This window comes from Oncorhynchus nerka, linkage group LG18, assembly GCF_034236695.1.
Source record: "Oncorhynchus nerka isolate Pitt River linkage group LG18, Oner_Uvic_2.0, whole genome shotgun sequence".
NCBI lineage: Eukaryota > Metazoa > Chordata > Actinopteri > Salmoniformes > Salmonidae > Oncorhynchus > Oncorhynchus nerka.
In genome coordinates, this window is record NC_088413.1 from 75,436,571 (window position 1) to 75,462,571 (window position 26,001).

The following is a 26,001-nucleotide window of genomic DNA, read 5'->3' on the forward strand; positions in this document are numbered from 1 at the left end:
CCACTTCACTGTCAGAATGTACAACACTCATTGCTGTTGTACAAAGTCAAATGCCAAGAAATGTAACATTAATTTGGTGACTTAAGACAATTCTGTGTGTATTAATTATTTAGGGGACCTGAACAGCACTGTTATACACTTACAGTAGGGCGCTGCAGATGCACTGCAGATGTATATAGTGAGCCTTATCCTTTGATAATGAAAGAATGAAGGTCTTGTACATGAAACCAACTGATGTATTGGCAGGCCTGAATCAGACAAAGGTGATTTTTACCAGCTTGGTGGCTCCTTCCATCATTAAACACGACTTGTAGATAACCAGCTTCACAGCACGGTTCAAAGAAATGTAGAATCAGCGTTCTATGTAGAGTAACACGATCTCTACTAAGGCTTGACTGGGTAATCAAATTGTAGTTCTACAGCCGCAGAGCAGCCTTCACTACATTTCACTACCTGCTGGAACATCAGATTAAATATATATATGTGTGTTTGCCTTGACAGAACACATGCAGTCTATGGATCATGGTGTACAATGTGCAGCATGTGCCAAATCTTTGCAACAGTCGTTTTTCCATGAAGAAAATGTAAATGTGTTTTATGTGAAAGGGATTATCCTTTACAATAGTTGGAGTTGTATTTTTGGTTCAAAATACAACCCAGAATAATGTATGTATTAAGGGTGTAATTGTGGTTTGATGAAATGACTGCAAAAACTAATGTGAAGAATTGACAAGAATTGTAAAATGTGCCTACAAGCAGGGTTATTTTGAAGTTGTCTCATCCAAAAGGGTTTCCTTTTGACAACTGATTCAGTGATCATAAGTCTTGGATGAGCTTTTGAAATAACCTGCCTTAGAGAAAAGAATGATAGAACTTAACTTTAGGCTTTTGAGGAGCAGAGAAAACGGAAAGGTTGCAATGACTATTAAAACCTGAGATAACACGGTACTTGTACTCATTTTCACATGGTGGAAAGTTAAAAAATAAAATTTAAAAATGTGTATTTTTCCTGCAGAATGGGTTGTTTTATTCAATGCCATGAAAATAAAATTTCATTGTCAAACTTTATGAAAATGTTTATTTGGTTTTCAATTAGAAGGGCTGTTGAACAAAATCCTAGATAAACATCTTCCTGGCATAGAGTCCAATGGAAACTATATGGTCCAAAGTAATATATTCCTTAACGTGAGTCAGAGGGAAATGAATTATACAATTTAAAAACAGAATTATTCATGATTTACAGAACCGTGAGCCATAGAACTAACAACCGAGCTTGGTTCACCAAGTGTCCAAAGACACTTCAACAATAGTGATATTTGACATCCTATTGGGCACATCACATAGTACACTGCCTGCACTTCTGTTGTACAACATCCCTATAGTGCCTTAGTCTTCAATCCAGTCATCCTTGGCCCAGTCAGGTAGGCGAGTTGAATATTCAAAGTCTGGTCCTTTATAGCGCAACGCATGGAGGTACATGATGAGCTCCTTCTCGGTGGGGTCCGGACGGACAATCTTACACTCGCTACACAGAGAGTCTTTCGTGTTTGTAGCAGCTAAGTGAGAAGATTCTGTGGACTCCGTTTGATCATCATTTTCATCAGCTGGTCCGGGTACTGCACCGGGTAAGGCTGGACTGCTGTGGACCTGAATTGCACTCTGTTCTACGTCACTCAGTGTACAGTCACTTGAAACAGAATTGCAAACACGTGGCAACAGCTCTGGCTGAGGTGTCTGAGCATCAGTCTGCACATTGCTCACCTGTACCAGTCCCTCATCTGGGATGTCTAGGAGATGAAGACTCTCCTTCAAACGATGTTCCTCCAGAATCGCTTTGAGAAGCTCATCGTCGCTCATGCCCATCAGGCCTCCCTTTGCCCTTTGGGGACCCCAAGCAGAGGAGCCATAGACAGGGTCGTTGAGGATGGGGTAGCCCAGGAACTGGAGGTGGACACGAATCTGGTGAGTGCGGCCAGTGAGAGGGAGGCAACGCACTACACTGGAGTGGCCGTTCCAGCTGAGCCTTTGGAAGACTGTGCGGCAATCCTTGCCTTTAGGATGCACTCTGCACAGTCCCACCTTGAAGGAGACCACCAGGATGGGCTCCTCACAGATGATGTCACCCTCTGGGAACTCCCCTTCCACTCGACAGACATACTCCTTCTCCAGCTGTAAAAGATGACAGACTATCAGTCACTTATATCAAACTGTAATAAAGTATATGTTATGTTCCCTCTCAGAGAGAGATTATACTTGAGGCCCTATTTAATCCAAACTGATGACCAAATTTCTAGGATAAGTGACTAAAAAAATAAATATCATCAGGAAACACAATGTTCCTTTTCGATTGATTGGTGCACACTGGACTAGAGGATGTCTTACCTGTCTGTCTCGCACCAACACATCCAGTTTCTGGGACACTTCCAAAGTCCGGGCGAAGAGCAGCACCCCAGATGTTAGGCGGTCCAGCCGGTGCACAGTGTGAAGGCCACATATGCCCCGTTCCTTTCCCAGGATGAAAATGACTGTGTTGTGACGGAAGCGCCCACAAGGATGAACTGGCATCGAGGCTGGCTTGTCAACTACCAAAACCTCCCCATTATCTTCCAAAATCTCCAGTGGCCGTCCAACTACAGGTGGCTCATGGCGATGCACAGTATTCCTCAGGAAGTCATTGTTCTGGAGGAGGAGGGGGAGACAGGTCTGACAATATTTATTCTGCACAGATTTTTTTTTTTACAATTTAGGGACAAAGTTAGATAGACTGTTGTATCTAATTCAAGCCAACATAATCAGCATCCATCTAATTCAAGCCAACATAATCAGAGACAAAGATTGAACTCACCCTGAGTGTTACAGAAAGGTCATCCATTGGGGTTTCATTGAGTCGGATGCGTCCTAGTTTGGAAGCCTTAACGTAGTACTCCAACGGCTCAGCTCGGAATTCACTGCTGAAAACCTCGAGAAGAGTTTTCCCAATCCAGCGTCCCTTGCAGTACGTTTTGAAGTCGAAGTAGTATGGGCGCACTTTGCGTAGACCTCCTTCAAAATAGTATGTGGTTTCATCAAAATGCTCTTTGCTGAAACTTACGCCGGGGTTGCGTTTTTGAGGGGGAGGAATGTATCTCTCTCCTGTACGGAGTTGTTTCTTCCCGCCTCCTCGTCGTCTCTTTCCACGAGTACTTTTCTCTGGGTCGTCCTTCTCTTCGCTCTTACGTTTACAAGTTTCTTTCAACTCGTCTGTGGTAGAATTGACTGAGGTATTTACCGCTGACACCCTCGTCCTTTCTGTCGACTCCATTGTATGCGACATTACTGTAAAATGGTTTTGATGCAAACGTGGGCCAGATGATAACTCATTTACTGAGTTGTAAAGTGTATGTTCTTTTGTCACTTTACAAATTAAATCGCTATAATTTGTGACGTTTGTCAATTGCGCATTGCAAGGTCTAGCACGTGATAGTGTTCTGTTATTGAGCGTTATTTCGCGTTTGTTAAAGATTTGGAGAACATAGAAAATGTTCTTGATATAACGTACCATCAAATTTAAGAAAGAGTATCGTTTTCTCTAGGGAGCTCTGTAAAAATCACTGTTTGTCGGTTAAAGGTAAATAAAATCATCTGTAAAATGTGTCCAAACTACTCACACGTATCTCACTGAAGCAGCCTAACATGCAGCCATGAATGTATGGGTCTCCCTTCCAAATGACTACGGGCACTCGTTGATGACGCCCCTGCGTGTTAGTAGTCCGATTCAAAGCCTTATCAAATATCCTCATCCTCCTGACACTGAATATTGCTTCACACATACAACATAATAAAATCATAGACCTAAATAAATAGCATTTTTGATCTCTTATACAGGCAATGGTTAAATTGATAGAGGCAAAGTGTATTTAAAAAAAGCCCAAAGCCAAACAATCCCATCTCTCTCAAATAAAACAACATTATTTCCCATGCATTTACACACAAACAAGCGTTTTCATTACAATATTTGTATTAATAAATGATGACATTACTGTATAATCATTTCAGTATTTAAAAAATAAAGACTAAACTGCATCTATTCTCATCGTTATGTAAAAATGGTTGTTATTCTGTTGCCGATACAGACTACTTGTAATCATTTATAGGTTAGACTATGTTTACTTGCATTCACATCAGTCATTAGAAAAAAGTTCATGTTCACTTTTATCAAGACATCTTCCTGTTGGTTGGTACGATGACTCAATTTGTATGAGGGTTGTCATATCCCTTTAATTTTTGTCAAATTAAATACATGAATAAGGCGACCTTTCAGCTAGACATCTGTGAGGAACAAACAGTGGGTCGATGTTTTGAATGCATATACAAAACGGGAGCACTTAAATGAACGATTTTAGCAATCACAGACAGAGTCGTTAATCCAAAAGCCCTTGGGAACCCTCTTCAACCCTCTGGGATAATGTTCATCTGCTGCCCAGTTTTAGTCAATAAGCAAATGGGAAGTGTTGCTAGGCAGCAGACAGACAGAGATCAAAAAAAAAAACTCAATAGCTGCAGCACCAGCACCACCATCTGCAAGGGCAACCACACCACATGGAAGTCACCTCCTGCAAGGGCAACCACCCCACACAGCAGTCAGAGCTCACCTCTGGAAAGAAAAACACAGAACAGCATCTCTCAAGAGATCAACTCTAGATGTGGGATGATGAATTAAGGCAAAGTCATGACGGCAGGCGGTGACGAAACTGACATCAGTTAAGGTTTAAGATTTTCATGACCTGCCCATTTATCTGCTTTATACTGTATACTTTATATACAATTTATGTAGCTAGTGTATACGTACCCTTTATATAGTGTATACATACCCTTTATATAGTGAATACATACTCTATATAGAGTATTTTCCTCTAACTTATTCTGTGCCTCTATGGTACCGTTTTTATTGCTATCTAACTGTACTGTTAGTCCTTCAATATCCTTTGTTAATATGGACTCTTTTGATCTAAATTGCTCTTGTTTTATAGATGAGTACTGAATTGCATGGCCTCTAAAGGCACATTTAAAAGTGTCCCATACAGTAAGGGGATCTGCTGTACCGATGTTATGTCTGAAAAAGTCAGTTGCAAATTCTTCTGTCCTAGTTCTAAACAATTTATCATCTAGTAGGCTTTGATTAAATATCCAATATCCTCGCCCACGTGGAAATTCTGTAAGAGTTATATATATGCCAATTATGTGATGATCCGACCTCATTCTGTCCCCTGTCAACACTTTTTAAACTTTTGGTGCCAGAGAGAATGGTATAAGAAAGTAATCAAGACGACTAGCTTGATTAAGCATCCGCAATGTACAGTGGGGAGAACAAATATTTGATTCACTGACGATTTTGCAGGTTTTCCTACTTACAAAGCATGTAGAGGTCTGTAATTTGTATCATAGGAACACTTCAACTGTTAGAGACGGAATCTAAAACAAAAATCCAGAAAATCACATCGTATGATTTTTAAGTAATTAATTTGCATTTTATTCCATGACATAAGTATTTGATCACCTACCAGTAAGAATTCCAGCTCTCACAGACCTGTTAGTTTTTCTTTAAGAAGCCCTCCTGTTCTCCACTCATTACCTGTATTAACTGCACCTGTTTGAACTCATTACCTGTATAAAAGACACCTGTCCACACACTCAATCAAACAGACTCCAACCTCTCCACAATGGCCAAGACCAGAGGGCTGTGTAAGGACATCAGGGATAGAATTGTAGACCTGCACAAGGCTGGGATGGGCTACAGGACAATAGGCAAGCAGCTTGGTGAGAAGGCAACAACTATTGGCGCAATTATTAGAAAATGGAAGAAGTTCAAGATGACGGTCAATCACCCTCGGTCTGGGGCTCCATGCAGGACCTCACCTCGTGGGGCATCAATGATCATGAGGAAGGTGAGGGATGAGCCCAGAACTACACGGCAGGACCTGGTCAATGACCTGAAGAGAGCTGGGACCACAGTCTCAAAGAAAACCATTAGTAATACACTACGCCGTCATGGATTAAAATCCTGCAGCGCACGCAAGGTCCCCCTGCTCAAGCCAGCGCAAATCTAGGCCCGTCTGAAGTTTGCCAATGACCTTCTGGATGATCCAGAGGAGGAATGGGAGAAGGTCATGTGGTCTGATGAGACAAAAATATAGCTTTTTGGTCTAAACTCCACTCGCCATGTTTGGAGGAAGAGGAAGGATGAGTACAACCCCAAGAACACCATCCCAACCGTGAAGCATGGAGGTGGAAACATCATTCTTTGGGGATGCTTTTCTCCAAAGGGGACAGGACGACTGCACCGTATTGAGGGGTGGATGGATGGGGCCATGTATCGCGAGATCTTGGCCAACAACCTCCTTCCCTCAGTAAGAGCATTGAAGATGGGTCGTGGCTGGGTCTTCAGCATGACAACAATCCAAAACACACAGCCAGGGCAACTAAGGAGTGCCTCCGTAAGAAGCATCTCAAGGTCCTGGAGTGGCCTAGCCAGACCTGAACCCGATAGAAAATATTTGGAGGGAGCTGAAATTCCGTATTGCCCAGCGACAGCCTCGAAACCTGAAGGATTTGGAGAAGGTCTGTATGGAGGAGGGGGCCAAAATCCCTACTACAGTGTGTGCAAACCTGGTCAAGAACTACAGGAAACATATAATCTCTGTAATTGCAAACAAAGGTTTCTGTACCAAATATTAAGTTCTGCTTTTCTGATGAATCAAATACTTATGTCATGCAATAAAATGCAAATTAATTACTTAAAAATCATACAATGTGATTTTCTGGATTTTTGGATCTCTCACAGTTGAAGTGTAACTATGATAAAAATGATAGACTTCTACATGCTTTGTAAGTAGGAAAACCTGCAAAATCGGCAGTGTCTCAAATACTTGTTCTCCCCACTGTATATCTCACTAGGTCAGGGTATTTTAGTCTCCATATATCCACTAATTCCAATATATCCATGACATTCATGATTTCCTTAAGTGCCTGAGGGTGATAGTTTGTAGTATGATTTCCTTTCCGGTCCATAGAGGTATTTAAGACCGTATTAAAATCTCCCACCATAATAATAGAGTCTAGTGTTGCTTGTAGAGTTGATCAATTCTTATATATATTTTTAAAGAAGCTTGGATCATTATTATTCGGACCGTATAGGTTAATAAGCCATATCTGTTTATTGTCCAATAACATGTTTAAAATCATCCATCTACCTTGAGGATCTGTTTGGACAATTTGCACATTTGGATCAAAATTATTGTTAATTAAAACCATCACCCCTTTTGAATTTCTTTGCCCATGGGAGAAGTATATTTCGCCCCCCCGTTCTTTTTCCACAAAACTTCATCTAAAACTGTTGAATGGGTTTCCTGTAAACAATAGATATTATATTCCTTCTCTTTTAGCCAGGTAAATACTGATTGTCATTTCTTATTATCTGCTAGGCAATTTACAATTGTAACTGGCTATACTTATTTCACCACTTACCATAATGAGACACAACTTTCAATTATTTTTATCATAATATATGTTTGTAAATGTACCATTAAACAGTAACATGATGATTGAGTGTCTATATAGCTGTACCATGATCTTTGCCTTTCTACTAAGTAAACCTCCAATTGGTCCCTACTATTCCACCCACTAAAAGCCCTCCTCATCCGGAGTTGGGTTGTCATCCCAATGCCTGGCAGACCACCCTCGACCCCCTGTAACCGACTGGGATTACCGAATTGAAGTAGATTAACTACCAAATGCATTTCCATCTCCCTCACCTTGATTTGTATTATATATAGCTGTGGATCATCCTCTATTGTCCCTAACATCTTTTACTCCTTCGCAACAGTTGTGGAATACACACATACGCCCACACACACTCAACCCATACCCCCTCACAACCATAAACTCACTTACTCAACAATTGCACCACCCCAGAGCCCAACTCAAGATAGGTCTTGATTTACAAATGCACTTGCAGTTGCAGCTGCACGAGAAGTCCTGCAAGACCGCACAAAAAATTGGCAAAAATTAAGAGATTTTATTTACCATTGTCACATCCTAGATGATGGAGGTCAAATGTACACCTTTTCCCTGAAACACCCACAATACAGTCACCCGTATTGACCATATTCCCAAGCATCTCCATGCAGTCCGACTTTGATTCCGTGCCACTAGGGTCACAATAATATACCCCCTCTCTGAATGTCCGAGTGTGACCCCCTCCCCATGGGTTACTGCAGCTATTGTTGCCAGCACTGCCACTGCCTGGGTGGGGGCACCCCACCAGGATCCCCACCGGCTAGATACAAGGTAATCAAGGTTCTCATTAACAGCTTTGAGAATTTCCTTGTGTAGTATGCTCCCCCTTTAGGGGCTTTGGCTTTGCAGGACCAACCCTGTCAAGCAGGCTCAGCATCTTGAGGGGGCAGTGCTGCTCTTGGTCTCTGACCATCATTTGGCTGCATACATACCGCTTACAGCATGCACATAAAACAGTTAGGGACTTCTCCTTAGTATCTGAGTCATTCAGGTGGGTGTCTAGGGTATAGGGTCATGGACCGTACCATTAAAATAGGATCATAAATAAATAATTAGACATAATTTATTTTAAAAATGTAGTTCCACCATGATAGGACAATAACAAATCAAATGTATCATCTGTTTTAAAACTGTTCCACCATGATAGGACAATAAATAAATAAGACGTATAATTCATTATAAAAGTATATCCATCATCTGAACAACATTGAAAGCCCTCTCATACCCCGGCCCACACTAATACATTGGCTCTGGGATATGCAACCATTTCATTACTCACTCACTCAACTTACAAACATAACAAATCAAAATAAACATACACCACGCCATCAACACATACTGTGCTTTCTGTTTACTTAGTTTTTATCTTCACTATGTTGAATTAGTGCTTGTGTGTTCAATTAGTTATATGTGAAGATATATAGAAAAGCTATATTTTTTATTGTATTGTTACAATCCATAACCGGGCTATAATTGTGTTTATTTTCCTCATCTATGAGAACTTTCCAATTTTTAAATAACAATGGAGTAGAGTTTGTGTCTCTGAATATTACGTTGCTTTATCTCTCTGTCCGCAGTTTTTCTCACTAGGGACTGGAAAAGTACCTGCTCTATCCAGAGTAGCCTACTGTCCCTTCTCTGATAGCTGGAAATACTAGCTAATCCTTTCACCCTCTTCCATGGTAACACAGTCAGCCATGTGGATGATTGGAAGCATCTAACAGACTGACTCTGGTCTTCCAACATGGTGCCTGGTGCGGTTGCTAGGTGATTTGTGACACAACTGCAAACCCTCTATTATAATAATAATCTGAAATCATAATGGCTATAATGATGTAATAGTGCTCTGACAACATAATGCCCTTAATGGGGTAATAATTATCTGTAATAACAATACACTTTATGTTAGCTAGCCAGAAAACATTGCAAATGTAGCAAAAACGGTTGGTTTAAAATACTACATATAAAATACTACATGTAAGTAGTATTATAGTAAGCCAACAAATGTAAAACTAATATGAGTAGCAAAGCTTTTCCCAATTATTGATCTTCAAAATTCCATTTGGGTTGCGCAATGGCGGAAAAGGAACTGGATGGCGAGTTTGAAAGAAGAAGCGTGTCGAGTAAAGGTTGGAGAAGATGAATGGAAAACAGTCGATGACTGGAACAAAATGGAAATGGACTAAAATTGAAGAATATGATAAGTGTAATGCAGACAAGTATTAGTTTTCTGGTTGGGATGTGTTTTTTTGGATAAGGATGAATATCTGGGAGATACGTATGACGTCTTGGTGCTTTCAAGACCACTGGTGCTTTCAAGACCACTGGTGCTTTCAAGACCACTGGTGCTTTCAAGACCACTGGTGCTTTCAAGACCACTGGTGCGTTCAAGACCACTCTGAAGACAATGGGTCAAATCATGATGCCAGTGATCCTCAGGTTGTAATGTCGGAGCTCTAGAAAGACGTCTGAGTTTCCGACTTGGAATTCCCAGTTGGATGACCATCCAAAACTATTTTTCCCAGTCGGCACCTGTTTTTTTTTCCAGAGTGACCAGTTGTCTTGAATGCGCTGACATCGGAAGTCGGAGAGTTCCCAGTTGTTTTGAACATGGCATTACCATTAGGCAGAAGAGGCAATTGCCTCACAGACCTCACATCATCAAGGGGCCTCGTGAGCTTTTGGGTGATAAAACCTAAAGAGCATTCCAGAGCATGAGTTAGTGTTTCTGTTCTATATGGTACCAGGGAGAGATGGTTCCAGTTTGGAGTTGGAGGGACAGACAATGAAAACTGTTGACACAGCAGATACTGTCTGCTATGTATTATAGGGATCTTTCATACAAATCTTAACTATGTGACCCAATCTTTATATCTGTTGTTCGTCATGTAGGTTGAAAGGGGTGTATCTTGGCTATAAAAGACGTTTGTACTTTTGTCTCGCCGCTCTCAACGGATCATCAGAAACTATGATTCGTCGACCAGCCATTGCTATTGCAAAGCTCTCACTGTTAAAGATGTAGTTTAAGTATAACTCTGACTTGTGTGATAAGTTTGTCTCTCCTCATTTGATAGTAAAGAAATGAACCACCAGTGGTTAGTACCCGTCACCTGACCAGAATGGAAAAAGGGAAGAAAGTCTGCTGGTTATTTATTTTTATATATACAAAGAACACCTCCCTATGCATTTAAAGATATATAAGGTGCAACAGGAGGAGTATATAAGGTAAAACTGGGGGAGTATATAAGGTACCACAGGAGGAGTATATAAGGTACCACAGGAGGAGTATATAAGGTACCACAGGAGGAGTATATAAGGTACCACAGGAGGGGTGTATAAAGTACCACAAGAGGGGTGTATAAAGTACCACAGGAGGAGTATATAAGGTACCACAGGAGTGGTGTATAAGGTACCATAGGAGGAGTATATAAGGTACCACAGGAGGGGTATATAAAGTACCACAAGAGGGGTGTATAAAGTACCACAGGAGGAGTATATAAGGTACCACAGGAGGGGTGTATAAGGTACCATAGGAGGGGTATATAAAGTAAAACAGGAGGAGTATATAAGGTACCACAGGAGGGGTATATAAGGTACCACAGGATGGGGTATATAAGGTACCACAGGATGGGGTATATAAAGTACCACAAGAGGGGTGTATAAGGTACCATAGGAGGGGTATATAAAGTAAAACAGGAGGGGTGTATAAGGTACCATAGGAGGAGTATATAAGGTACCACAGGAGGGGTATATAAGGTACCACAGGATGGGGTATATAAGGTACCACCGGATGGGGTATATAAAGTACCACAAGAGGGGTGTATAAGGTACCACAGGGGCGTTATTTAAGGTACCACAGGAGGGATTTATAAGGTACCACAGGAGATTGGTGGCATCTTAATTGGGAAGGACGGGCTTGTGGTAATGGATGGAGCGGAATTGGTGGAAGGGTATCAAATACACATTAAACACATGATTTCCATTCCATTCACCATTATTACGAGCCGTCCTCCCCTCAGCAGACTCCGCTGTAAGGTATGGAGTAAGACCATTCGTCCCCAAAATACTACAATGTAAAAAAGTGTAAAGAATTTGGCAATGTGGCAAATGTGTATACTGAAGATTGGAGTGAAGAAGGTCAGTGCTGCAATTGTGGAGTAGAGGATGATGATCCAGAGTTCCTATAAGGGTGAAGGAAGTCGAGGTGGTGAAAGTCAGGACGTTCTATCAGATCTCCTATGTGGAGGTAAAAGGATGATGTGCCGCCCTCAGGCTCCTTGGAGGTTTTGTTTTATTTTTGCGATCTTTCTGTTTTCATCCCGCACAGTAGGTGGCGGCAATTTACCTTTTGGGGTATAGTCTGCCAATAAAGCTTGAAGGAGAAATAGAAGAAGGAGAAGATGAAGATGGAAAAGGAAGAAGATGATGATGATTTCATTTGGCATCAGCTGTAGCATAGATATTAGAGATAAGCATATCTGGCTGTAGGCCAGACAAACCTAATCACACTGATAACCTTATTTTTGTGATCTTTTTGTTTTCATCCCTCACAGTAGGTTGCGGCAATTCACCTTTTGGGGTGTAGTCGGCCAATAAACCCTAAAGGGGAAGAAGAAGAAGAAGAAGAAGAAGAAGAAGAAGAAGAAGAAGAAGAAGAAGAAGAAGAAGAAGAAGAAGAAGAAGATGATGATTTAATTTGGCCTCAGCTGTAGCAGAGATATTAGAGAAATGTATCTCTGGCTGTAGGACGGTCAAACCTAACCCTAACCACATTGCTAACCTTATGCCTAAACCTAACCATAAATTAACACCAAAAATCTTTATTAAAAAAATTAAAAAACGATTTAATTTAACCTATTTTGACTTTGTGGCTGTAGTAACTAGAGACAACCATGTAGGACCCAGCTGCAGGACACACTTCCTGGTCCCCACAGAGCTGGCCAATAATATTGGGATTACATAAATCAAAGCCAATAAGCATCCATAGATAGAACCTCAGAATGACTTGACAGGCCTTATTTTATCTAGTCAGATCACTCAAAACACGCCAAAGAAGGATTGCCTTGTTTGGATTTTGTTTGGGATATTCTTCCAGCTAGAGGAGCAGGCTAGCTAGCTAACGTTAACAAAGTAAAGTCCTAGATACTACCTGGTAAAATACGGTTTAGCTGCTCTAAATTGAAGTCGAAGGTAAGACACCAATAAACAAATTTCAGCTAGCAGAGTGAATGTTTACCATTTATTATTTCAAATTCCAATGACAAGGTGATTATTTTAGTTGCAGCTAGCTAACGTTAACTAAATTGGCGTTAACATTAACTAGCTAGCTACATCTAAAGTACGGTAATATCCTAGCTAACAAATAGGAACATTCTGATTCATTGTTGCAGTTTATCTAATTTCTAATTTGGTGGACAGTTTACCAACACCTTGGGTTTGGTATACCTTCAAACTTAATTGCATTGCTCTTTCTAGCTGTAATTTAATGTATTATTGAGCTTGCTATTAGTAGTTCATCACTTTTTTCCATGGTAGAAAAAGTACTAAATTGTCATACTTGAGTAAAAGTAAAGCTAACTTAATAGAAAATGACTCAAGTGAAAGTCACCCAGTAAAATACTACTTGAGTAAAAATCTCAAAATATTTGGTTTTATATATACTTAAGTACCAAAAGTAAATGGAATTGCTCAAATATCTTAAGTATCAACAGTATTAATAATTTTAAATTCCTTATATTAAGCAAACCAGACGGCACACTTGTATATTTAAAAAAAAAAAAGTATTTACGGATAGCCAGGGGCACACTCCAACACTCAGACATTTACAAATTAAGCATTTGTGTTTAGTGAGTGTGCCCGGTCAGAGGCAGTAGAGGGATGACAAGGGATGTTTTCTTTATAAGTGTTAATTGGAACATTTTCCTGTAAATATGTAGTGAGTACTTTTGTGTGCGAGGAAAAATGTATGGAGTAAAAAGTAGATTATTTTCTTTAGGAATGTAGTAAAGTAAAAGTTGGCAGAAATATAAATAGTAAAGTCATGTACAGATACTTTAAAGTACTACTTAAGTAGTTTTTTGGAGTATTTTTACCTAAGTACTTACTTACTTACTGACTTTATTGTCCCCATGGGGAAATTTTGTTGCAGTGTCATGTACACATTTAAAGTGGTGTTTAAATACAAAATAAGATTGACAATACAACTTTCATAACAGTTACGCACCAATAAAAATAATAATAGTAAGAAATAAGAAATAAAACGTTCTTTTTTTTTAAAGAAGAAAAGACTAGCCTGCTGGCTTTACGGGGGTCAATGGGAACATTCGCCCGAGTTATTTAGGAGGGATATCACACCTGGCATAAATTATTGTCTTGTTCTGTTTTTCCTGCTGAGGGGTGCCCTATACCTGCGCCCAGAGGGGAGTAATTCAAAGTCCAGGTACAGGGGGTGGCTTGGGTCTAAAATGACAACACTGACTATATTGTTGATGATGCTTGTCTCAACAGATCACTGTATCTACATGAAGATGATTGACGATTTCGAGAGTCATAAGGCCTGGCTGCCTGATGTGCAGGTGCAGGAGGAAGATCAAGGCCGAGGAGAGGATAATGCTGCTCTGTTCAAAGATTCATTCCAACCGTCACATGTTGACAATGACCTGCAATCTAATGGCATGTCTATGAGTTTCTCCTCTCACAGCGTCTGGGAACCTATGGAAGACTCGGATGTCTACATTGCTAGTTTAGGTAAAGTCAATCTAATATCGACCTTCTGTTTTGACTCACCCTTATCTATGGCCCAGTTGATGCCATCAATAGGGCTGTGGCGGTCATTACATTTTGTCAGCCTGTTATTGTCATGCAAAAGACTGGCAGTCTCACGCTAATTGACCATTAATTAACAGAAAGATGTTTAGCATCTCCAGGCTCTACTCATACAAGCAGCATACAAGATTCTGATGTGCACCTTTGGAACATCTACATTTTAAAAAGTATAATAAATCAATTGAATACACACCATCACAATAAATTCATTATTTATGTTAGTCAGGTCTAAACAAAACATTATGATAGGATGATAAAAAATAAAACAATTCAGAATATGTGTTGGGCCTACTTTATATTATCTGGCTATCCACCATACTATAGGCTTGTTCATTTAGCAGACAAGTTATACGTCCCGTGCCATTATTTTATATGTTATAGGATTTTATAATAATAAGAAGAATATATTTGAACTTAGCTGAATAAAATATAATCAATATTTTTCCCATTCTGGAGCGAGAGTGCGCGCATATGAAGTGGCTATGTTGAGCACAAAAGTGATAATTTGAAACAGGTCCTATATACTAGATTTAGAGTTATTTGGGAACTTTAGAATGCCTTATAAATCAAAAGATATATGGGCTGCATGATGAGACTGTATAGGGCTATTGATGAGACTGTATAGGGCTATTGATGAGACTGTATATGGGCTGCATGATGAGACTGTATAGGGCTATTGATGAGACTGTATATGGGCTGCATGATGAGACTGTATAGGGCTATTGATGAGACTGTATAGGGCTATTGATGAGACTGTATAGGGCTATTGATGAGACTGTATAGGGCTATTGATGAGACTGTATAGGGCTATTGATGAGACTGTATAGGGCTATTGATGAGACTGTATATGGGCTGCATGATGAGACTGTATATGGGCTGCATGATGAGACTATATAGGGCTATTGATGAGACTGTATAGGGCTATTGATGAGACTGTATATGGGCTGCATGATGAGACTATATAGGGCTATTGATGAGACTGTATAGGGCTATTGATGAGACTGTATAGGGCTATTGATGAGACTGTATAGGGCTATTGATGAGACTGTATAGGGCTATTGATGAGACTGTATAGGGCTGATGAGACTGATGAGACTATATAGGGCTATTGATGAGACTGTATAGGGCTATTGATGAGACTGTATATGGGCTGCATGATGCGACTATATAGGGCTATTGATGAGACTGTATAGGGCTATTGATGAGACTGTATATGGGCTGCATGATGCGACTATATAGGGCTATTGATGAGACTGTATAGGGCTATTGATGAGACTGTATAGGGCTATTGATGAGACTGTATAGGGCTATTGATGAGACTGTATAGGGCTATTGATGAGACTGTATATGGGCTGCATGATGAGACTGTATAGGGCTATTGATGAGACTGTATATGGGCTGCATGATGAGACTGTATAGGGCTATTGATGAGACTGTATAGGGCTATTGATGAGACTGTATAGGGCTATTGATGAGACTGTATAGGGCTATTGATGAGACTGTATAGGGCTATTGATGAGACTGTATAGGGCTATTGATGAGACTGTATATGGGCTGCATGATGAGACTGTATATGGGCTGCATGATGAGACTATATAGGGCTATTGATGAGACTGTATAGGGCTATTGATGAGACTGTATATGGGCTGCATGATGCGACTATATAGGGCTATTGATGAGACTGTATAGGGCTATTGATGAGACTGTATAGGGCTATTGATGAGACTGTATAGGGCTATTGATGAGACTGTATAGGGCTATTGATGAGACTGTATATGGGCTGCATGATGAGACTATATAGGGCTATTGATGAGACTGTATAGGGCTATTGATGAGACTGTATATGGGCTGCATGATGCGACTATATAGGGCTATTGATGAGACTGTATAGGGCTATTGATGAGACTGTATATGGGCTGCATGATGCGACTATATAGGGCTATTGATGAGACTGTATAGGGCTATTGATGAGACTGTATAGGGCTATTGATGAGACTGTATAGGGCTATTGATGAGACTGTATAGGGCTATTGATGAGACTGTATATGGGCTGCATGATGAGACTGTATAGGGCTATTGATGAGACTGTATAGGGCTATTGATGAGACTGTATATGGGCTGCATGATGCGACTATATAGGGCTATTGATGAGACTGTATAGGGCTATTGATGAGACTGTATATGGGCTGCATGATGCGACTATATAGGGCTATTGATGAGACTGTATAGGGCTATTGATGAGACTGTATAGGGCTATTGATGAGACTGTATAGGGCTATTGATGAGACTGTATAGGGCTATTGATGAGACTGTATATGGGCTGCATGATGAGACTATATAGGGCTATTGATGAGACTGTATAGGGCTATTGATGAGACTGTATATGGGCTGCATGATGCGACTATATAGGGCTATTGATGAGACTGTATAGGGCTATTGATGAGACTGTATATGGGCTGCATGATGCGACTATATAGGGCTATTGATGAGACTGTATAGGGCTATTGATGAGACTGTATATGGGCTGCATGATGAGACTATATAGGGCTATTGATGAGACTGTATAGGGCTATTGATGAGACTGTATATGGGCTGCATGATGCGACTATATAGGGCTATTGATGAGACTGTATATGGGCTGCATGATGAGACTATATAGGGCTATTGATGAGACTGTATAGGGCTATTGATGAGACTGTATAGGGCTATTGATGAGACTGTATAGGGCTATTGATGAGACTGTATAGGGCTATTGATGAGACTGTATATGGGCTGCATGATGAGACTATATAGGGCTATTGATGAGACTGTATAGGGCTATTGATGAGACTGTATATGGGCTGCATGATGCGACTATATAGGGCTATTGATGAGACTGTATAGGGCTATTGATGAGACTGTATATGGGCTGCATGATGAGACTATATAGGGCTATTGATGAGACTGTATAGGGCTATTGATGAGACTGTATATGGGCTGCATGATGCGACTATATAGGGCTATTGATGAGACTGTATATGGGCTGCATGATGCGACTATATAGGGCTATTGATGAGACTGTATAGGGCTATTGATGAGACTGTATATGGGCTGCATGATGCGACTATATAGGGCTATTGATGAGACTGTATAGGGCTATTGATGAGACTGTATATGGGCTGCATGATGCGACTATATAGGGCTATTGATGAGACTGTATAGGGCTATTGATGAGACTGTATATGGGCTGCATGATGCGACTATATAGGGCTATTGATGAGACTGTATAGGGCTATTGATGAGACTGTATATGGGCTGCATGATGCGACTATATAGGGCTATTGATGAGACTATATATGGGCTGCATGATGCGACTATATAGGGCTATTGATGAGACTGTATATGGGCTGCATGATGCGACTATATATGGGCTATTGATGAGACTGTATAGGGCTATTGATGAGACTGTATATGGGCTGCATGATGCGACTATATAGGGCTATTGATGAGACTGTATAGGGCTATTGATGAGACTGTATATGGGCTGCATGATGCGACTATATAGGGCTATTGATGAGACTGTATAGGGCTATTGATGAGACTGTATATGGGCTGCATGATGAGACTATATAGGGCTATTGATGAGACTGTATAGGGCTATTGATGAGACTGTATATGGGCTGCATGATGCGACTATATAGGGCTATTGATGAGACTGTATATGGGCTGCATGATGCGACTATATAGGGCTATTGATGAGACTGTATATGGGCTGCATGATGCGACTATATAGGGCTATTGATGAGACTGTATATGGGCTGCATGATGAGACTGTATAGGGCTATTGATGAGACTGTATAGGGCTATTGATGAGACTGTATAGGGCTATTGATGAGACTATATAGGGCTATTGATGAGACTATATAGGGCTATTGATGAGACTGTATAGGGCTATTGATGAGACTGTATAGGGCTATTGATGAGACTGTATAGGGCTATTGATGAGACTGTATAGGGCTATTGATGAGACTGTATAGGGCTATTGATGAGACTATATAGGGCTATTGATGAGACTATATAGGGCTATTGATGAGACTGTATATGGGCTGCATGATGCGACTATATAGGGCTATTGATGAGACTGTATAGGGCTATTGATGAGACTGTATATGGGCTGCATGATGCGACTATATAGGGCTATTGATGAGACTGTATAGGGCTATTGATGAGACTGTATATGGGCTGCATGATGAGACTATATAGGGCTATTGATGAGACTGTATAGGGCTATTGATGAGACTGTATATGGGCTGCATGATGCGACTATATAGGGCTATTGATGAGACTGTATATGGGCTGCATGATGCGACTATATAGGGCTATTGATGAGACTGTATATGGGCTGCATGATGCGACTATATAGGGCTATTGATGAGACTGTATATGGGCTGCATGATGAGACTGTATAGGGCTATTGATGAGACTGTATAGGGCTATTGATGAGACTGTATAGGGCTATTGATGAGACTATATAGGGCTATTGATGAGACTATATAGGGCTATTGATGAGACTGTATAGGGCTATTGATGAGACTGTATAGGGCTATTGATGAGACTGTATAGGGCTATTGATGAGACTGTATAGGGCTATTGATGAGACTGTATAGGGCTATTGATGAGACTATATAGGGCTATTGATGAGACTATATAGGGCTATTGATGAGACTGTATAGGGCTATTGATGAGACTATATAGGGCTATTGATGAGACTATATAGGGCTATTGATGAGACTATATAGGGCTATTGATGAGACTATATAGGGCTATTGATGAGACTGTATAGGGCTATTGATGAGACTGTATAGGGCTATTGATGAGACTATATAGGGCTATTGATGAGACTATATAGGGCTATTGATGCGACTATATAGGGCTATTGATGCGACTATATAGGGCTATTGATGCGACTATATAGGGCTATTGATGAGACTGTATAGGGCTATTGATGCGACTATATAGGGCTATTGATGAGACTGTATAGGGCTATTGATGAGACTGTATAGGGCTATTGATGAGACTGTATAGGGCTATTGATGAGACTATATAGGGCTATTGATGAGACTGTATAGGGCTGTTGATGAGACTGTATAGGGCTGTTGATGAGACTGTATAGGGCTATTGATGCGACTATATAGGGCTATTGATGCGACTATATAGAGCTATTGATGCGACTATATAGGGCTATTGATGCGACTATATAGGGCTATTGATGAGACTATATAGGGCTATTGATGCGACCTATCTAGGGCTATTGATGCGACCTATATAGGGCTATTGATGCGACCTATATAGGGCTATTGATGCGACCTATATAGGGCTATTGATGCGACCTATATAGGGCTATTGATGCGACCTATATAGGGCTATTGATTGATGCGACCTGTATAGGGCTATTGATTGATGCGACCTGTATAGGGCTATTGATTGATGCGACCTGTATAGGGCTATTGATTGATGCGACCTGTATAGGGCTATTGATTGATGCGACCTGTATAGGGCTATTGATTGATGCAACCTGTATAGGGCTATTGATGCGACCTGTATAGGGCTATTGATGATTTGAGAAAGTCACCGAAAAAAAAGCATGCTCTGTTCCTTGCCTCAGACTGCACAGCCTGTTCTCTTATCAAGTGATCATATTTTCACCCATCAGACTATTTTCAACTTCATCTTGTCTTTACTAATATGTAACATTTGTTTTCGAATTTATAATGGCCCATTATCAAATGGGTAGGAAGAGGGGGGAAACACATGTCATCCATATGCACTGGAATAGCGAATGGAGGCCGCTTTCCTGCCGATAAGTTTCTCATGTTGGGTAGGCTACTCTGGTAATTTCACTGCGGCAAATGGAATGCTCTGCCTAAACTCTGTATGCAATGGGTTCTCCCTGTCCCTGCAGCTACCCCGTGCTTAATTTGGGAAACCAAGTGAAATCTATTGCGGAACATCAATAGTAACATGTTTTAACAACGAAACAAAGAATTTAATTTAACTGTTGACAGACCCTCTCTTTGCGTGCTGGAGAAAGAAATGAAGGAGAGAGGGGAGGAGATATTCTGTAGCTAAAGGTAATGTCTTAATTATTGGGCGGCAGGTAGCCTAGTGTTTAGAGCGTTGGGCCAGTAACTGAAAAGTTGCTAGATCGAGTCCCCTAGCTGACATGGTACAAATCTGTCATTCTGCCCCTGAACAAGGCAGTTTAACCCACTGTTCCTAGAATTTGTTCTTAACTGACTTGGCTAGTTAAGTAAAGACTAAATAAATAAATGAACATTTAACAAAAAGCAATATTAATAGGCTATGCAAAATCCAAAACAAATGCACTATAATTGTAGGCTAAATCTGAATTTGTTTATTTTAGGATAGACAAATTATTTACCAAATATCGTAAATCAGTATTTTGTTTAATGTTTTTCTGCCATGTGTAATTATGCGGTTGGCAATGTATTGTATAACGGCACAATCATTATTTTAATTCAGCTTTTGAGAGGGCTTGGGTTCATATATAGGCCTGTGCTTATGCATTAGCTCTAATATGCATATGTCAGTTTTGAATTAATCATCACCTTAGAAAGCGCTGACCACTTCGTGGTCAGGCTTTGAAACAACATCCACAAGTACCATGTTTTCCACTCATGTCAGAGTGGTTAGCAGGACAATAGAGCCCTGAGTAACCAGGCCATTAGCGACCTGATGATCGTTAGCGAATTGGGTAGGCTACTACTAATGCATGTCCAGAATGCATAAAACGAGATTTCCGTGACTCAACTGTCATGTAGAATTTTACTGCAGCCGTGGCGATAATAGAGTCACCGTTAACAGTGCTAGTCATGACTCATGACTGCAGGTGTGGAGGTAATATAGTCACCGTAACAGCCCTAGCCATCAACCCTGGTCCTTGCTAGTATGGAACAAAAGCCTGTATACCCAACAGCTACCTAGGACCAGTGTTGGTGACCATCACTGCTTTACTGTAGTTAAGAGGGTCAGTCTTCTTTCCAGTCTTGATGTTGGATTGCCTCTGTACCGGTACCCCCTGTATATAGCCTCCACATTGACTCTGTACCGGTACCCTCTGTATATAGCCTCCACATTGACTCTGTACTGGTACCCCCTGTATATAGCCTCCACATTGACTCTGTACTGGTACCCCCTGTATATAGCCTCCACATTGACTCTCTACCGGTACCCCCTGTATATAGCCTCCACATTGACTCTGTACCGATACCCCCTGTATATAGCCTCCACATTGACTCTGTACCGGTACCCTCTGTATATAGCCTCCACATTGACTCCGTACCGATACCCCCTGTATATAGCCTCCACATTGACTCTGTACCGGTACCCCCTGTATATAGCCTCCACATTGACTCTGTACCGGTACCCCCTGTATATAGCCTCCACATTGACCTTGTACCGGTACCCCCTGTATATAGCCTCCACATTGTCTCTGTACCGGTACCCCCTGTATATAGCCTCCACATTGACTCTCTACCGGTACCCCTGTATATAGCCTCCACATTGACTCTGTACCGATACCCCTGTATATAGCCTCCACATTGACTCTGTACCGGTACCCTCTGTATATAGCCTCCACATTGACTCGTACCGATACCCCCTGTATATAGCCTCCACATTGACTCTGTACCGGTACCCCTGTATATAGCCTCCACATTGACTCTGTACCGGTACCCCTGTATATAGCCTCCACATTGACCTTGTACCGGTACCCCCTGTATATAGCCTCCACATTGTCTCTGTACCGGTACCCCCTGTATATAGCCTCCACATTGACTCTCTACCGATACCCCCTGTATATAGCCTCCACATTGACTCTCTACCGATACCCCCTGTATATAGCCTCCACATTGACTCTCTACCGATACCCCCTGTATATAGCCTCCACATTGACTCTCTACCGATACCCCCTGTATATAGCCTCCACATTGACTCTCTACCGATACCCCCTGTATATAGCCTCCACATTGACTCTGTACCGGTACCCCCTGTATATAGCCTCCACATGGACTCTGTACCGGTACCCCTGTATATAGCCTCCACATTGACTCTGTACCGGTACCCCCTGTATATAGCCTCCACATTGACTCTGTACCGGTACCCCCTGTATATAGCCTCCACATGGACTCTGTACCGGTACCCCCTGTATATAGCCTCCACATTGACTCTGTACCGGTACCCCCTGTATATAGCCTCCACATTGACTCTGTACCGGTACCCCCTGTATATAGCCTCCACATTGACTCTGTACCGGTACCCCCTGTATATAGCCTCCACATTGACTCTGTACCGGTACCCCCTGTATATAGCCTCCACATTGACTCTGTACCGGTACCCCCTGTATATAGCCTCCACATTGACTCTGTACTGGTACCCCCTGTATATAGCCTCCACATTGACTCTGTACCGGTACCCCCTGTATATAGCCTCCTTATTGTTATTTTATTATGTATTTAGTTTGTTTGGTAAATATTTTCTTATCTCTTGAACTGCATTGTTAGTTAAGGGCTCTGAAGTAAGCATTTCACAGTAAGGTCTACACCTGTTGTATTCCGCGCATGTGACAAATAATTTGATTTAATTTGATAGGTGTAAGTTGTAGTTCATGCAGAATATTTTATGTCCAGAAAGATAATGAATTGGGAAAGTATCCAAACACAGGGTTTTACTGTTAATCCTGGTCTCCCCTTGGCTAATTGGAATGATTGTGAGATAGCCAGAAATCAAGGTCCCATATTACTAATGAAATTCATTCTAACTCCTGTCTTTCAGAGAATCGTCTGAAGAGAGTAAAGGGCCAGTGTACAGAGGTGACGTCTAGGGAGATGCTGCACTCCCTATCTCAGGCCAAAACAGAATGCTGGGATAGATTCTTGCACGACGCTCAGAGCTCGGAAATCTTTCAGGAGGACGAGCTAGATCAGAGGTGAGTAGAAGAGCATCATTTGTTGTACAGGCAGAAGTAAGTCTATAAAACTCACTATCACTGAGCAGCTTTGAAGGCTGAGCTTGTAAAGTGTCTTACAGGTCCAGCGATTGTTCTGTTGTCAACCTTGCCTCTTTGTGTAATGATAGGATGTGTGATAACTTCCCTTCACAGTACCCTGGAGCATCTAAAGCGTTGGCTGGTACCTGAGAAAGTGGCCATCAGCGCTGAGGAGCTGGAGTGTCTCCTCCTGCCGTCACTGAGCCGAGAGTAGACCTCCACGGACCAATCACAGAGCAGACCAGAGGCAGCCGCTCAGAACCATGAAGAGGACAAGAGTCCCATACCTGAGAAATAGCTTCCTGTTCACCGCAGACATTTTTATAAGTTATCATGTGTTATTCATGTTCAGAAACATGATTGAATTTCCTGTACTGTCATTAGGTTATTAGGTTATGTGTATTTGTCTTTATTATTGAGGAGAAAGAATTCGGTGGCATATCGTTGCAAATATTGGATCGGTCAATTTTTTTTGTCATGTTACACCCATCAAATATTGGATCGGTCCATTTTTTTTGTCATGTTACACCCATCAAATATTGGATCGGTCCATTTTTTTGTCATGTTACACCCATCAAATATTGGATCGGTCCATTTTTTTGTCATGTTACACCCATCAAATATTGGATCGGTCCATTTTTTTTGTCATGTTACACCCATCAAATATTGGATCGGTCCATTTTTTTTGTCATGTTACACCCATCAAATATTGGATCGGTCCATTTTTTTTGTCATGTTACACCCATCAAATATTGGATCGGTCCATTTTTTTGTCATGTTACACCCATCAAATGTTGTTGATTTTATGATATGGTTGAAATAAAAAGCAGTTAATTCTTGGGGTAATATCCCGAAACCGCACCGGGTGCATTTTTGTTAGGCTACTACACTATGTTGGTCTATAATGTTGTAACGAGCTTTGGCACTGCTTTAAGATACCAGTCCAATCAAGAGTATTAATAGCTCAGATGAAATCATTATAAATGTAGTTACTATATGTTCATTACCATGTATGATAAATATACTACGTTCATTATTACCATGTATGATAAATATATTACGCTCATTATAATGTATGATAAATATATTACGCTCATTATAATGTATGGTAAATATATTACGCTCATTATAATGTATGATAAATATATTACGCTCATTATAATGTATGGTAAATATATTACGTTCAATATTATGTATGATAAATATACTACGTTCAATATTATGTATGGTAAATATATAATTTCATTATAATGTAGTATATTTACCGTACATGGTAATAATGAACGTAGTATAATGTATGATAAATATACTACGTTCATTATAATGTATGGTAAATATATTACGCTCATTATAATGTATGGTAAATATATTACGCTCATTATAATGTATGATAAATATATTACGCTCATTATAATGTATGATAAATATACTACGTTTATTATAATGTATGATAAATATACTACGTTCAATATTATGTATGATAAATATACTACGTTCAATATTATGTATGGTAAATATATAATTTCATTATAATGTAGTATATTTACCGTACATGGTAATAATGAACGTGGTAAATTTATCACACATGGTAAAGAACATAGTATATGATTAGCATTAGTATTATTAGTACCATGTATGATAAATAAGCTACATTCATTACCATGTATGATAAATATACTTATTTCATAATGTATGGTAAATATATACTTTCATAATGTATGATAAATATACTACGTTCATGACCATGTATGATAAATATACTACGTTCATTATAATGTATGATAAATATACTACATTCATGACCACGTATGGTAAATATACTATGTTCATTATTACCATGTATGATAAATATACTACGTTCATTATAATGTATGGTAAATATACTACGTTCATTATTATGTATGATAAATATACTACGTTCATGACCATGTATGATAAATATATTACTTTCATTACCACGTGTGATAAATAAACTACGTTCATTATCATGTGTAATGTACTGTGCTAGATATTTTAGATTCTGTAAGTTGGATGAGAGATTCAATTTTATTACGGAAGCTTTTGAAACAAAGCTAATGAACTTGAAAAAACTATTTCTCTACTTGTCTTTCTTTCAAGTTCAGAAAATACTCCCAAAAATCACTGGACATGCACACTACATGATACTCTTTAGCCTCTACTGTATAGTCTCTACTCTATAGCCTCTACTGTATATCCTCTACTGTATATCCTCTACTGTATATCCTCTACTGTATAGCCTCTACTGTATATCCTCTACTGTATAGCCTCTACTGTATATCCTTTACTGTATATCCTCTACTGTATAGCCTCTACTGTATATCCTCTACTGTATATCCTTTACTGTATATCCTCTACTCTATAGCCTCTACTGTATATCCTCTAATGTATATCCTCTACTGTATATCCTCTACTCCATAGTCTACTCTATAGCCTCTACTGTATATCCTTTCCTGTATATCCTCTACTATATAGTCTCTACTGTATAGCCTCTACTGTATAGCCTCTACTGTATATCCTCTACTGTATAGCATCTACTGTATATACTTTACTGTATA

General features: G+C 40.2%; 2 protein-coding genes across 2 annotated transcripts; one reads left to right on the plus strand and one right to left on the minus strand.

Annotated features, from left to right (window-relative positions):
* Positions 1-1,061: 1,061 nt before the first annotated feature.
* rpusd2 (RNA pseudouridine synthase domain containing 2) lies at positions 1,062-3,642 on the minus strand. The gene is made up of 3 exons (XM_029688560.2): positions 2,846-3,642; positions 2,383-2,679; positions 1,062-2,169 (listed from the first exon to the last, which is right to left on the minus strand). Exons 1-3 carry the CDS (start codon positions 3,539-3,541, stop codon positions 1,387-1,389), a joined length of 1,776 nt encoding a protein of 591 aa, XP_029544420.1. The 5' UTR covers positions 3,542-3,642; the 3' UTR covers positions 1,062-1,386.
* Positions 3,643-12,430: 8,788 nt separating this feature from the next.
* LOC115146690 (coiled-coil domain-containing protein 32-like) lies at positions 12,431-25,518 on the plus strand. Its single transcript, XM_029688753.2, has 4 exons — positions 12,431-12,744; positions 14,062-14,301; positions 23,212-23,365; positions 23,540-25,518. Exons 2-4 carry the CDS (start codon positions 14,076-14,078, stop codon positions 23,637-23,639), a joined length of 480 nt encoding a protein of 159 aa, XP_029544613.1. The 5' UTR covers positions 12,431-12,744; positions 14,062-14,075; the 3' UTR covers positions 23,640-25,518.
* Positions 25,519-26,001: the final 483 nt, after the last annotated feature.